Here is a 15,843-nt window from a genome sequence, read left to right as displayed (position 1 = left end):
TAAAATAGCAAAAAATGAAATAAACATACTGCAGGGAAATAAAGCAACTGGTGTCAAAATGAAAATAAATGGCAATGATTATAAATGAGGAGTGAAAGCCTAAATATCAATAGCTGGTACTAGTACTTAGAATTGTGACTAAAGTTAATGGCAATAATACTTAATAAGCAGGAAGTGAAGTAAATACCGGCAAAGAGGTAGAAAGAACTATAAATGCCAAAGTAAAAGAGCTTATAAATAAATCATAAAAAAGAACGTAAATTACCTCAAAACAATTGCATTATAGAGTGTCTGAGAAGTCAATGATGAAATAGGAAGGGAGTTCCAAAGGTCACAAATTGGTATCTAGGATTTTATCATGTGCTGTTTCGGTGACATCTTATTGTAGCGGTGTTAAGAAACTTGGAGACAATTTATATATCTAATTGTGCTTCTACGGCTATATACTAGCAATGTTTTGGAAGTCATAACAGCTTAAGTTTTCGTCAGCAGATAATTAGGCCTGGGCGTTGAACTCCGCTCCGTTCCCAGAATTTGCGGAGTTTTCTTCACTTCACGCTCCGCGGAGCTCGCGGAGTGCAGAAACGTTTTTTCCCGCTCGCGAATGGTAAGTTCGCGAGCGCGAACTGCCGCTCGGGTAGATTTTCTAGCCGACCGCCAGGAAAACCATCGCAAACTGCAGTTCACACTGCTCTCTGCCACTTGCGGAACTCCGCAGAGTTTTTTTTGTCATTTTGCGGAGTTCCGCGTAGCAAAACTCCGCCCTGGCCTGCAGTTAATACCCTCCAAGGCCTCGATTATTGTATAGACATCATTACCATCAGTGCTATATGGCATATTAATTGATACATTGTGTAGAAAGCTGGTTTGTATTTCTTCTTTTTGACGGGAGAATTCCTGATCACTTGTAGTATTTTACCTTTTGCTTTCTGAATGATATTTGATGGGTAGTTTCTGTCAAGGATTCTTTTAGCCATATCATGTATGCAAGTCAAGGAAGCAACTGAAGCCAGGGCCAGGGCCAAAACCAGAACATCCAGTGAGGCCTGTAGCATAGAGGTAGATTCATAACATGTCGCTGGAAATGGAGCCGGCTGACTTCATCCATGGTCATTGGGGAGGGCCACCTGTGACAATTCAACAGGAGCTGCCATTTAGTCCATGGGCCACAGAGCAAGGCAGAGGGGTCTTGGAGTTAGTTTGAATATCTGCAGCATGGTGTCTTTGCTGCATAGTTGACAATGGGTAGGGAGTTTGTGGTCCATTAGCTCCAGGTTTGGCAACTGGAACATGGTACTAAGAAGAAGGTGAAATCAGTGTTTGTTTTCAGGAACACCGAATGCAAGATCTCTCTTGAGATCGGGAGCATCTGGCCATCTAAGAACCTCGCGTAGGTTTCCTATGCTTTTTTGATGCGTCAATAACTTCGCCTTACACAACAAAAGTGATCTTGACCAGGACTAACCTTGGGATCAGGACGAAACCCATTTTATGGGCTCAGAGACATGGACTTTGGTTTTGTGCACCCTGGTGGTTTGGGGTTCATCAGACACCATATGCTAGGGGACTTGGAATCCTTTTTAGTAGCACAGCATCACAGGAAGGCGTTGGTTGAATCCATAACCAACATCCGGCATGCGTAACATGCTTGGAAAACCGTCATTTTCAGGGGCTACATCCCAGCATACCTGTCAAATATTTCACAAGAAAAGGGTTAGGGTAAAATATCAATAGGATTGGAGTTCCAGATTCACATTAAAGGGTAAAGTAAATGAGGATATGAGGTTAGGGGGCGGTACCAATATGCAGCTACTTGTCCTTATATACGAGTTGGAATGCGACACAGGACAATGGTGCCATCTGAGGCCACGCAGCAGCTATTGCAGGTGTTTGCCAGGTGCAGTCTGATGCCTGGAGAGATTCACAAGGTGAGAAATCTACAGTCAGAAATATCCATCAGAAAAACAACTTCTCATTCGAAACGATTTTCGCCCTACCCTAGAAGCAGAGATGGATTGGAATAGATGAGTTCAAGTCCACCCCATGAACCTCTACTTGTGGGAGGCCCAAAGAGTTACATTTTACATTACCTTGGTAAAAGAAATGTGACCGAATCACATGGGGCGATGATAAATGAAGAGACACCAACTGAGCTTAGCTACAAATTACATCAAGAGGCACAAGGTAACCAGATGATAAGTTGAAATAGGGATGGACAAAAATCGAAACACCATATATTGCTGCAGCTCAAAGGATCAACAAGCATTGGCATAGCCAATAGGTCTCGCTTTTGGGACCTTATAAGTATTTAGTTATTTAGCACAATATCCTTGGTGCAATAACATCAACTGTTGCATGGCTAAAAACTTACACGTTCCCCAAAGTGAGACCTATTGGCTATGCCAGTGCTTGTTATTAAAGTTGCTGCACTGTCACTCCACTTCACTGCCCAGCTGGTTAAAAGCTGCAACTCGCTGAACAGATTTCAGTGTGAGTTGTCTATGTTGGATTCGAAATAATAAGAGACCACAGTGTATTTTTACACAGCAGGCTCACGCAGCACAGCACACTTACTGTCAGAACGATTGCTGCAAAAATATAGCTCCTCATGGGGTGATTAGGCTGGCAATGTGTAACTAATACATTTTAGTGCAGTGATACGCACACGGCAAATAAAATGCATTAGTCTAACCCCTGATGCGTGGTACTTGGTAGGGATGGAATGCTTCCAATGACCTTTTAGAGCAAATAAATAATACCACAGGCTAAAAATGCACCCCTGAATCTAGAACACGTATTGCTTAAAAACTAAATTCAAACCGCATAAAAAATATGTCACCCAGGAGCATGACTGATTTTTGGCAGTCGGATGCATATCAACGCTTTATTTCTGGAGGCAAGCCTTTATTTGTCGTAAAACAAACCAGGATGCATTTTCTAATGCGCGGGCTCACATGGAACACTGACATTTTTAAATTAATCAGATTCCTGCAGGACATCTTATGAAAAACTGTAGGCTTAACACAAGCTTGCATCCAGCATCCCACTTAGAACAAATTGGCAGGAACAGCCAAAGACCAGGAGAAAACCCATAGCTCCAGCCCATTAATATTGCAGAAAATGTTTACATTATACAGTGATATTAAAGAGTTAGAGAACAGCCAGATCCAGGAAGCATGTAAATAAATATCTAGTTAAAGAGCCTTGGTATGTTAATAGCGTATTTCTTATTTCATTTGCTTTATCTGTCATAGTCGCGTGGGTTGGAGCTGCTGAAAACAAGTTAATTAATGCCACGTGCTCCGAATATGCTGTGTGTTAGAATGTTTTTTGAAAAGATGATTCAAGGTATTGAAACAGCATGTCTGATCTGTATTGTTCTTCTTCGACAAAGGAATTAACATTGTGTGTGAGAAAATGCTGCTGTTAAGACATTTTACCTGGGTCGGATCAAACACAGAAGATAACCAGAAGCAGAAGAACAGACATCGAGACAATGAGAATAAGCAATCAGCAGCTCGAGCTGGATGGGCTCATATTCACTTCTTCCCAAGCTGCAGTGAGGGAGACGAGTTCTTGAATATTGATAACAGTATATCCCGATGTACGCGCATGATCCTTATGAATAATGCAAGATCAGCTTAGCATGGAATGAGCTTCGGAGTCTTTCCATCTCCTCCTCGTCCGAGTTCTGCAGTTAGCACAGATCTTCACCTAGTTCATGTCTTAGTGTGGCATTGGCAGTGAACAGCGATCAACCGGATGTGGTTCGCATGCCGCACAACCGTCTCAGCCTTTTATTCTTCTGAGGTTGATGAAATAAGCACTATGAAGTTCGTTTACAGTAAACTTCAATGTACAGCACTACAATTATGTAAGAGTATTGTTACAAGTACTAAACGAAATAAACATTCATCTGTTTTCGTATTTACGGAGGAGTTAACACTTTTTAGCAGTACATGGAGGACAGGGTCAGATTTATGATTAACCACACCAGGTGCATATAAAGGAAGATGAAAGAAGACAGTATAACACGCACATTAATATGACATACATTTTTTTAATGCAGTTTACATCATGTGGAAAGGAAAGTGGGCCCTCAGGGGTAATGAAGAGAGAGGAATATAGAAGAAGTGATGTGGAGGAGATGGAAAAGAGTTGAATGGGTCAACGTAAGTGAAGCTCACTGTGGAAGAGTTTTGAGTATGACCTTGAAGGTAAGGAGAGAAGGTGACTCTCTGAGATGAAGTACAAATGGTTTCCATTGAAATGAGGTGAGAAGGAGGATCGTGAGAAAATGAGATTGAGAACATGAATGGTAACATTGAGGAGGAGTGGATCGGCACATTGTGGAAGTTAGGAGGGTAAGTGAAGGTACTGAGCATCAGATAGAAGCGCGCGCGAAAAGCATGCCGCGGGGCCAAAGCGAAAGAAATCGTGGGGCAAAATGCTACCGCCGGCCACAGCTTGCAGTGCATGTGCGCGAGTGGTGTGCGCGCAGCAGTAATCACGCCATATGGCGCCTCTGCTCAAGCGCGCGCCTGCGCACATGCACTGCAAGCTGTAGCCGGCGGTAGCATTTTTTGAAGCCCTCACTTAAAGTCTCGGCCAGACCAGCATAAGCGCTGGGTCAGGCGAGACCTAAAAATCAAAGAATGGAGCATAAAGGTATTACCCAGCCAAACAATAAATCTGCCAAACAATTTTTCAAACAATTTCAGGGAGGGGGCCCTCAACATTTAATATCCAATTGCCATGCAACAAAGAAAACTGCAATATTTATAAAGTGGCCTCTCCAAACAGAAATAAAAACGTGAAGAAAGGACTACTTAGGTCTGTTCTGCTTTTATAGCACAAAGGAGACCAAAAGTGTTGGCATTAGCTGCAAGTTTAAACAACCAACAAAAATAAAAGTAGACCACTCATTAAATTTGATTGTGTCTCAATCCTTCTAGAACTCGAGAGACCGACGGTTGGCCTTGGCCAAAGGAAGAATAACGTGGTCTCAATTTTGGAGGAAATAATGCCTCTTTATAAGTGTGTAACTCGGTTTATGTTAAACAAAATGTTATTATTTATACATACCACAAAACACAGAATACTAGTTGCGAGGGAATCAGTACTACAGAAACAGAGAATGGCGTAATACTGGAAATCAGAATCAAACACTGATCTATGCCTTGTAATACATTGCAAAACAACTAAAAAATGTGCACATCTTTCAAACTTTTACAATCCAAATGCATACAAATTAAAAACACGCCATTTCTTCTAAGCAGCGAGCAATTAACAAACTACGCATCAACACCCAACCATAGTTACCCCTTACCAAGCGGTCAGAATTTGAGCTCCCTTCACACCCAAAACTTCTTCATTAAAGTCAATGACTTCCTCTCCCAGAATCCTCCTGCAAATTCTAAGAGATATCAAAGGCATCTGAACCTATGTCAGGAGCTTGAAGGTTATCAACTAAATGCTCCCATGCTCTAGCCCGATCAATTTCCCCTCACCCTTTTTTCAATTCACGAAACAATACAATACTCTCAAGTCCAGCCCATTTAACTTGCTCCTCTCTCCATATAAGCAATCGAGCTCCCCCAGCAGATTTCCAATGTTTTGTCAACTCTCTTTTTGCAAGAATCAATGCCAAATCATTAAATCTAGTAGTGGTTTTCAGCTTTTTAGGTTGTGGGTAACCCCCCCCCCCAAGGTGACAAGCCAGATATGTGCAAGGGATTTCCCATTGCATGACATCATTGACACAGTCCACCACCACCTCCTAATAGCCTATCAAAGATGGGCAGGACCACCCCACTTGGATCAATTCTGTTCCAGATTCCCGGCATCTTGGACATGCTGCTGCAGCAGCAGCATAGATCTTATTGATCTTACCAGGTGTAAGGTAGGCTCTATGAAGAAAATAAAAATTAATTAATTTAAATCTGCCATTTTGGGAAACAGCAGGTAGGTTTGCTAGGATCTTTTTCAAATCAATATCAGAAACCTGCATTTCCAGACACGTCTCCCATTTAACTTCCAGATCTGTGAAGGAAGATAGAATGTTCACAGGTATGGCATGGCACAATGACGTGGCCGCATATACATGATCAGTCATTGTACAGAACAGATACAGACTTTGGTCTTTGCAAGTTTCAAGTCTCCATTTACCCAGTGAGTCATAATTGAGACAACTATTGCCCGTTGCAACAAGAACTCGCCACCAGGAATACTGAAGTCTTCATTGGGCACCAGGCTAATTAGGTAATAAAATCAAAGTTCTTTCACTTTGGAAAATAACAAATTAACATAGAAAATAAACAACAATAACATAAAAAGACAGACTAGTCAAACCTCAAGACACAACAAAATAACCACAATCAAATAGGTTGCTCTTGACACATCACCCATCTATCTAAGTACCCTTTACCCAAAGAAATCCACACACAAAATACCTCAACATAAAGAGGAAAACAATAGTCAATTACTACAAATATTTAAAGAGACTGGGAATTATAAGTCACAGACCATCCAGGCTCTTCTGTCCCTCTAAAACATCTCTCTTTCCCAAACCCACAAGTCTACTAAGATAGGTGTTCTTAGTGCAGTCCATAGTACAAAGAACAAATGAAAATCATTTATATATAATAAGCAAACAAAATTAATATGGAACCTGCAGAGTAAATCTTCTAAAATGACCCAAGTGTGATATACCTCTCGCATACCCTTCCTCCAACCAAGACACAACAGTAGCCCCATGCATGACACAAAACATTTCACCACATAGGTTCATATCAAGTACAACTCCCTTCCAAACAAGCACTCCACTACGGTGTAGCACACCACCCATTTGACGATGAAAACCTACTGTCTACAACCTAAAGAGGCAAACATTTCTGAAGAATACAGGTCTTAAATCTGGCTTAAAAAATATGGAGATTGGGACACTTCCACATACAGAGCGAGAAGTAAACCCACAATTTGACTCTCGCACAATTCAGTATTGTACCACTCATCCTAACCGGTCTGATTTTGACATTGCCAGTTTAACATCAATACTGTGTGGCTCTTGTCAGCTGAAAGTGACCAATCAACCAGAAGTACAAAGACTTCATGTGAGAAGCAGCACACAGCCATTCGAACTATGAACAAGCTTGTTACCCATGAATAAGCTGACACCTCAGACCATACCCTCCGATTAAACCCGCCAAGGATAACAAGTGAGTGCTGAAGCAGAGAAGATTAGGGTTCAGACATGGGTGGCTCTGTAAGATAGTAAAGAGTTAGGAGATATGAATTGTCTCAATTGCAATTACTGGCCTCTACCTGAAAGGAAGGAATAGGTTTAATCCAAGACCATCCCTCTGACCTGGTCATTCAAATACGTAACAAGGGTGACACAGTCTATGGTGTCAAATGTCACAGGCCAATCTGATAATAACACCAGAGTTGGGTTAACTTAATTTCTTCAATAACAAGTTTATTATGCAAAAATGTCATATCAAAAACAAAAAAAACAAAAAAAATCAGATTGTAAAGTATTGGATTTCAAATACTCAAGTAACGGAGCAAAGACCTCTTGTTCTATGACAAAGGCCTAAATTAAGAATGTAAGTAGGATCCAATACTTTTTAGAGCAGAACTATAATATCCTTTTTGCTGGACTGCAAAATTTATTTATGTGTTTATTTAGCTGTTTCAGGTGGCACCCACCACTGAAAAATAGGATTGCACTTTACATGGAACCATAGTGAGGTCAATGACATATGGAGATCACAAACGAGATAGTCAATGCAACAACGGTAGGATTGGAAACAAATACATCTAAACAAAAAGGAGACCCAAGGAAGAAGGCATGAGAGGAAGGGGAAGAACACAATTGGAGAAAGTAAGTTTAGGAAAGAAGAGGGCGAGGAAGGTTAAGCACTGAAACAGACAAGGAGTATATTAATGTAGGATACTTCCACTACCCAATCCTTAATGTTATCGGGAATGCAAGACAAATGCAACCTAATAGTCCCATTTCTTCATCAGGCACATCACGTCAGGCTGACGTAAAGGGAAGACTTGTTGCGGTGTACTTTCATAGACACACAATAGGTGAGAGGAGGAGACTACCTAAGTAACAGCTATCCGACTATCAACAAATTTGTGTACACCCATCTTATTACTACCCTTTCCAAAATAGTTCCTAATGAATGAGTATCAATCATAATTGTTTGTATTGGACCTATATAAGTATTTACAACCAAGTAATTGATAAAAGTTATTCACATTCATTCATGTTTCCTATTTTTTCCCTACGATTCAACAATGCTTCAGTGTCACAGCACGTAAGACTGGATCATTCAGGACTGCTGTACATACTTGTAGGAGAAGTGGACTAGGTTGTTACCTACATAGCTTATCTTCTTCCACTTCTTTAATAATGGCACCAAGCAAAAATAAATTATCATGTACTCTCAGACTATCTTAAACCATGTGATATATGTAGGTAAGTGCACATAGAACAAAGAATATATTTCAATAATGATGACTGATCTTGTGTGTGCCTCATATTACAAAACTATTCTCTTTATACAACAGAATTAAGGGGCTGAATATGATGGTGGACGGTATCGAACACGGGACCGCCAGACATGCTGTAGGCGGTTCCGTAAGAGGCATTACAATGCGACCGCCAACACGGCAGTCGAAATGCCTATATTTTGCATTGTGGAGGGTGGTGCTGGCAGCAGCACCCGCCGCAATTCAAATCCCCTCATATCCCTGACATATCCCCTCACTACGTGGCAGACACCATGCAGTGCCTGCCACATGGTGCAGGGATATGTAGGGGGACACCATAGGTGTCCCTCAGTGCCTATAGCTTAGGGCTAGGTGGGACGGAGAGTCTGCTACGGGCCCCTAAAGTCCCTTTCCGCCTGCCTGTTCATGGCAAGTTAGCTACCATGAACAGGCAGGCGGAAAGGGACAACGTAATCCCTACGGTGGTGCCTGGTAGGCACTGCTACCGTTGAAGGGATATGACTCCCTTCCCACAGTCCAACAGGCTCCTTGAGCCGGTTGGACCAGTGGTTGGTCTTTCCGACCGCCAACAAAACGCCCGCCATTGCTATATGGCGGGCGTGAAACCTGCTTACGATGGCGGTGAGACCACCACCGACAGGCTGTCGGTGGTGGTCTCACCACGATCATAATCAGGCCCTAAGTTCGCATATGCTGTTCATCATGGCCGATATTTATAATACATAAAAGTAAAATACACAATTATGTTATACCTTTGTTTTTGAGTAGTCAAAGACAACCAGAAAGTCCTGCGCAGCAAACTAAACTCTCCCGCATAATGGACCAATGAAAATTACAAACAGTCTTCCTCACAGGGTGGGATGCATCTATTGAGACAGTGGCTTCTTTGGCCAGGAGCTGTGCAAATTGCACCGAGAGGTTTGTCACATGACCCTCACACTGCATCTACAGCAGGACCATATCAGCCCCAAAGACCAATGATATCAAGAAGAGGCCAGAGTAATGATGCCATATCACCAAGCACTTAGTTTCGCAGTTTAATACCTAAAAGCACAAACCGATATTTGCCCCCTGGTCTTTAAGAAATGTCTAATTTGATGATCAGTCTGAAAAAACAGAGAAATATTTAGAAACAAAAGTCACAACAGTGATCAGCTGACCTAAGAACCTAGACCTTACTCCCTTACTTACATGCTAAGACCGTTCACAAGATTACCATCCATACTTATTCAATCCCGAAGTATGTTAAAAAGAAACAACAATTCCCACTCACTGGTATACTTACATTTGCCGCACTGGAAAGCTTTGTAATCAGTTCATTGATGGGGATTGTTGACTGCTTCCGGCACCCAACAGGTTTTTGGTTAGCAGCTTGCTCTAATGAGGTAGTTGATTTTATAGTAAAAAGCCTCGATTTGAATGGCACAAAACAATCTTCTTTAATGATTGGGATACTAGCTCTAGAAAATAGTGACTCTATGCTGTCAAGTTTGGAAAATTCAACCACAGCTTGGGTGCCCTGTAAAAAGAAAGGACCAGATTAAGAGTCAAAGATGTACAACTTATAGTCTTTTGATTTCACTTTGCTGAAATAATGGAAATGTATAGAACAAGTTTTACACCACCACCCAAGACATAAGAGCCTGATAAATTGTATTAACTGCATGGTTATCACAGCCAACTTACCCTACTAAAAGTGTAATCACACTTCTTCAATTCTATTCGTAGTACAGACACATTAGTAATAGAAATAAAATGTCCAAGGGTAAGAAGCCAAATAAGAAAAATATGGACAAGTCCTTTGGGGCTGTGTGAACAGCAATGATAAATTGAGTTCTAGAATCTTCATCACAGGCTCCTCAGCGCTAGGTGCAAATCCTTTGACTATTTGAACTACTGATGTTCCTTGAACAAAACAGTATCTCAGTCAATATCCATTGTAAGACAGTTAAAACATACTCCAGGTTATTTCTTGGGCAGAACAAGTTTCAGGGTGAGCAAAGACACACGCACATATACATAAGATTAAATCAAAGGACTTCAGAGGAATTGAATTTAAGGTTACCATACTTTACGTACAAATACCTACTGGAACTCGTGAAATGCAATTAGTGGGCTCATCCAACAAATGGTTTTCGGAATTTAGAAGCCAATAAGAAAGATGAGGTAAGAATATTTTATAAATCCCTTGTCCATTTGAACTGGCTACTCATCACCAGCAGGAAGCAATATGTGAACTTTACACTGCCAGAGTGAAAATGAAATGCACGCCATTAAAAGGGTCAGGGCAGATTTGTGGGAGTATAGTCCCAGGCCAAATCCACCCCCCCCCCGTTATTTTCCTCAGAATAACTTTTAATTTGGTCCCCTCTAGCAGTTCCTGGTCGCTATCGCTAATGTCTGTGGTGTTATTGACGAATCCTCTGACCATTCGCCACCATCGGACAATGAAAAGATAAAGTCACTAGGTTCTTTGTCCAGATCATTTTGCCCCATATTAATATTGCAGGGTTTGGAGGCTGCTTGCTGTTGGCTTGTATACAAATCAATTTGCCCCATGTTCATATTGTTTATATTAGGGGCGGCATGCAGTTGACTTGGGCTTGCAATGTCGGCGTTCATGCTCAGCGCTTGAGTAACTGTAGTAACAGTGACCCCCACCCAAGTCCACAGAATCACCCTGGGTGTGGGGTCTGTTGACTTTTATTAGAGCTGATGTGTCAGTCTGAGCTGCAGGCAAGGAGATCTCTAACCCCCCCAGCAACAGTCATAGACAGATGTAGAGAGGGCCCCCCCACTGACATACCTTCTGTGTTGGCAGTGTTAGGAATATTTGCAGGACCCTCATTCGGGCCACCTGTCTCCACGTTGAGTAGATTCTCTGCCTCTCCCCTTTCTACTGACACAGCCTGCTCCACATTCTGAGACTCACAAGCGCGCGTAGCACTCACGATCGTCTAAGGACAGTGCTTGTTCTGAAACCGCTCCTCATGACCCGGAGCTGTTCTCCCGGCCGGCCCTCTCAGCAGTTCAACCACAGTATTTTTCAAACCTGCTTTTATTTCTGGTCTCTTCATGAGCTTATCTGAAGGAGCCAGTGTGTTAAGTTCTGGATGAGAACGATAATTGTGCTCTATGTTCTATGGACATGAGCCCTTGGAAGTATCTCTCCAACAAACCCACCAGCATAATTAGAGGAGGAAAGCACATTTCCAGAGTGGTACCAGCAGCCAGGAAAATGCCTGTCACTATAGATTTGACAAGCACCTTTCCCAGTGAGATTTTGGTGTTTGGAGGACCATACTACTTTTATAAGTTTTTGTCACCTTGCCTACCTACTCAAGCAATAAAAGCAGCTTGCTTTGTTAATCCACCTGTGAAAGCACCAGGCAGTAAATTAGTGTGCATAGAGTTTGTACAGGAGTAACAAAAAAGTAACATTCTAGCACTATTGGAGCAAATATTTACTTTCTTCTATATGTTCCTGGTAGACAGGTGAGCAAAGTTAAAACAGTTTAGGCTTTTAGAAAGGTGACTTGTATTGCTGAAGAGCTTGTTAACATTTAGCTGATCAAACAATTGTAACCAACACATGCAGGGGTGCACATATGGGCAAACAAATGTGAGCTTTGATTTGTGTTTTACCTATTCTATCACTGTTGCGATACTTACGTAACTTTCATAAAAGAAGTGAGTGTTGATCGTGCCATGTTGGGATAAATATTTGAGGAATTTTTTCTCATTAATCTTGGGTGGACAACTAATCAAAACAGTATGCTTTGCTTGTTGCTGCCTTTCCTCTAGTACTTTGCTGAAAGTCTTCCTTGAGCTGCAACTTTCAGAACCTGGAAAAATAAAACACACAGTTGATAAGTGAGTCCTCAAAACACACTAAGTATGCAATAAATGGTCTACTCATCAAATTAAAGACCTCAAATGGACAGTCATTTCAAAAGTTGTATGTGACGAAAGAGGTGGCGATTTGGAACTCAAATTATCTCGACAAGAAGCCATGTTGATATTGAAATTCAACACTGCCATTAGCGGACTTAATGAACTTTCTGAACTATATAAGTTGAGCTAAATACTTCATTCTTGGTGCCTTCACCACTTCCAAGAACGTTAATTAGCAAGAATGTCTTCCCACTGGACGACCAATACCCAGTTCACTCCATCCATTGAATCTTCACAATTTGTTCAGACCTTAAGTATCAATAAAGTTTTCCCATTGGATAACAGACAGTCAGTATTCTTATACTGACTCATCAGGTTTTATTCTACAACGAGGAGATATTACCAACAACGCATGTTTTAAGTTCAACTATCGTGGTATCAGTGCAGACTCAGCTTGGTCTGCAAACAATAAATTAGGCTTATTCATCTATACAACACAATTAAATCAGGCATTAATAATGAAGCAGTTTTCAGCTATTGGCTTCACATTGTCTTCAAACAGACAAGCTGTGCAGTTGAGAACGCCGCATGCGGACATTTAATTATGAAGAGCTCAATTGCGTTGCGAAAAAATATCCTTTATTCAACTCGGAAGAATGCACATTTAAAAACAGCATGTTGTAGTGAAAGTCTTTCTTCGATGCCAAGCTTCAGCGTACACAATACCAGATCACGTCACTCTACGTGATCGACGTCAGCGGCACTCGATCGGAAACGGACTTGAGACGAGGCGAAAATTAAAGTATGCTCCTGCCACATCGACTGAAAGCACCACAAAGCGCGTTCTATCTTGTATTTATTAGCATTCTAACGGCACATCAACGTTTTTTCCTCAGGCTTCTATGGAATTCAAAAGTACGACCGACCTTAACAATTCGAGGTATTTTTTCTGCATGACTTCTTTAAATACCGCGACACGGTTCCCACTCAAACACTAATGGCACGATAATTCCTTTCCAGCCCTTTTAGGACCGGTTGACATTAACTACAGCCACAATAAAAGAACCGATACGTACTCCTTCCGACTTTTAACAGAGGTACGAAGTAATTTTGAATTATGATTGTCTACCGCTTTGCACAAAAAGTCCTATGGAATTAGACATTTAAAGGGTTCCTCTCGTTTTTTCAGCTGTCACCACACCACTTTATTCAAATAGTGCGCTGTCAACTCTCAAGAACAGAACTTGCAAAGTAAGTCCGCTTAGTTGAATGTAAGTTCGGAATGTCTCTTTTAGTCTTTGACTGATGTTACACCTACTCATACACCTTTTTCTACTCAGGTCATATTTTGCGGCAGATATCTACAGCATTTCACTAGAGGTAATTCAATTTTTAAACGAGGTTTTTGTATACTCATAAGAGAAGACAGGGGTTCCCTGGCATATTGAAAAAGGCTTTATTATCTCCACAGGTCCGGATGAGAGCCCCTGGAAAGAAGGGGTCTCGAAACGCGTAGACCTAGTGAAGAGACCACAAGATTTCCTAAAACGCTTTTCTCAAAAAAAGAAACTAATATAGAGATTATCATGTTCAAAATCTCTCTGTGGTCCTAATAGAAAGAGTTTTTTTGTTTATGTTCTAACTAGATATTTAGGATATGTGTGCTTGTGAGATACTGAGGATATGTGTGCTTGTGAATGTATGAACGTATGGTAATGAATTTCACGGCAGAATAGTATGTGTTATAATGAATGGTGTGGTAAAATTGTTCTAAAAATTACCATTAATTGATTGTTTATTTTTCAAAAATTCTTCTTGTTAACCCCTTCAGTGCCCGCCCCTTTCCCCGCCCTGTGCCGGGCGTTTCATTAGCGGGCGGGGTTTATGACGAGCTGGTCTCGTCATGGGCACAGCGCAACCGCGGCCCATGACGAGACCAGCTCGTCATGGGCACTGAAGAGGTTAAAATGGAAGGTTAAAAAATTAAAAATAAATAAACTCTTTGATTAATTCAGTAAACTATGATCTTTGACACTTCTTGTTTCATATCAAGATGTGCCTCCATGAAAGCAGTTGAGTTTTAAGACTTGGTACAGTACTAGCGTTTTTTTTGTTACATATAAATGGTCTACAGCACGATTTTTCCGTTTGTCACACTTCAAACTGGAGGTTAATACATGGATAAAAATATGTTCTCCTCTAGACAATGTCAAAGAAGCATCGGTTTAATGCACAGAGTCTACTCACAAAATATTTTTAGCATTAATTTAAATCTTAGCAGCAAAATAAAGAGTTTTGCATTTTTTACACACTGTGCACCATTGACACAAACAATACTGACAAACCTGCAGGTGGACCTTAGTGGACAATCTGACAAAGGTGAACTGCTCGCAGCACTAAGGAGTGGGTCAGGTAGACGACAGTGGGTTAGGGTGGCCGCCTGGAAGAGCATCTATAAATTCTAAGGTAATGAGTATTTAGAAACATTTTGAAGAGGATTTTCCGCCCCGGAAAAACATATAAAATTACTCTTGCACAAGGAAAGAGTAAGCTCATTTCTAGAGCTTGAATGGAGAAGGAATATCCCCATATAGGATGTGCATTGGGGGATAATATTTCTCCACTGGGAATAATAATTTCTCTGTGGGAAAAAGAAGAAAGTATTTTTCAAGCAAATTCTCAAAATTAAAGCTAATCTTGCAAACTGTACAACTTGAAGACAATCACCAGGATTAAGTATGAAGGAGGAGGAGCATACATGATAGCCAATGATTAGAACAGATTATGTTGCATAATACTGGGGATTTTTGCGAATTCCATAAAGTCAGTAATCTATTTAAATTGTATGGGGAATTTTACAATGCCTAAATATCCAACATTTAACATAGCCTTTGGAGCCAGGCCCATAGCGAACAATCAAGAGAAAGGAGTGTTTGCTATTGATATTAACACCAATTGCATGTTTATGTAGTGTGTCAAACTGCATATATGCCACTTCTATGCCCCGAAAATAAAAGCTGTCACCAGAATTAATTACATCTACCGAATAGTTGGCCTTGCAAGGATTCAAACTTGCTGCTTAAAATTACTACATTTCTGCAGTAAATTTACCTTACAAAGCCTTTTTGCCCATCAAACCACAGACACTCAGTATAGTCACACAAAAAAACTTGACAATCTTAAGAATAAAATGTACGCTCACATCAAAATTATGCTTGAACTCAATTAATGACGTATAAAACGCAGGTGAAAATGATGAGAGCTTGTACTGGCTATATAATAACTACTTCTACATGGAAGCTGCACATTCCTTAAGCGGTAAATTTCAGAGCAGCAAATGATGAAAAATGCAAATAAATGATAATCAGAGGCAAAATCAATAGATCTCGCCAGTGACACCGGAGCTCAAACCAACTAGCTTTG

At 40.9% G+C, this 15,843-nt stretch overlaps 1 protein-coding gene across 1 annotated transcript in view; it reads right to left on the bottom strand.

Annotated features, from left to right (window-relative positions):
- Nucleotides 1-15,843, bottom strand: part of MTPAP (mitochondrial poly(A) polymerase) — a 147,014-nt gene that overhangs the window by 108,167 nt on the left and 23,004 nt on the right. The window contains exons 2-3 of the mRNA XM_085631790.1: nucleotides 12,199-12,371; nucleotides 9,812-10,045 (exon numbers count right to left, since the gene is read on the bottom strand). Of these exons, the coding sequence (XP_085487916.1) occupies nucleotides 9,812-10,045; nucleotides 12,199-12,371 (407 nt within the window). The remainder of the gene's footprint in view (nucleotides 1-9,811; nucleotides 10,046-12,198; nucleotides 12,372-15,843) is intronic.

This window comes from Triturus cristatus, chromosome 10, assembly GCF_964204655.1.
Source record: "Triturus cristatus chromosome 10, aTriCri1.1, whole genome shotgun sequence".
In the NCBI taxonomy this organism is placed as follows: domain Eukaryota; kingdom Metazoa; phylum Chordata; class Amphibia; order Caudata; family Salamandridae; genus Triturus; species Triturus cristatus.
This window is presented reverse-complemented; position numbering and strand designations above follow the sequence as displayed.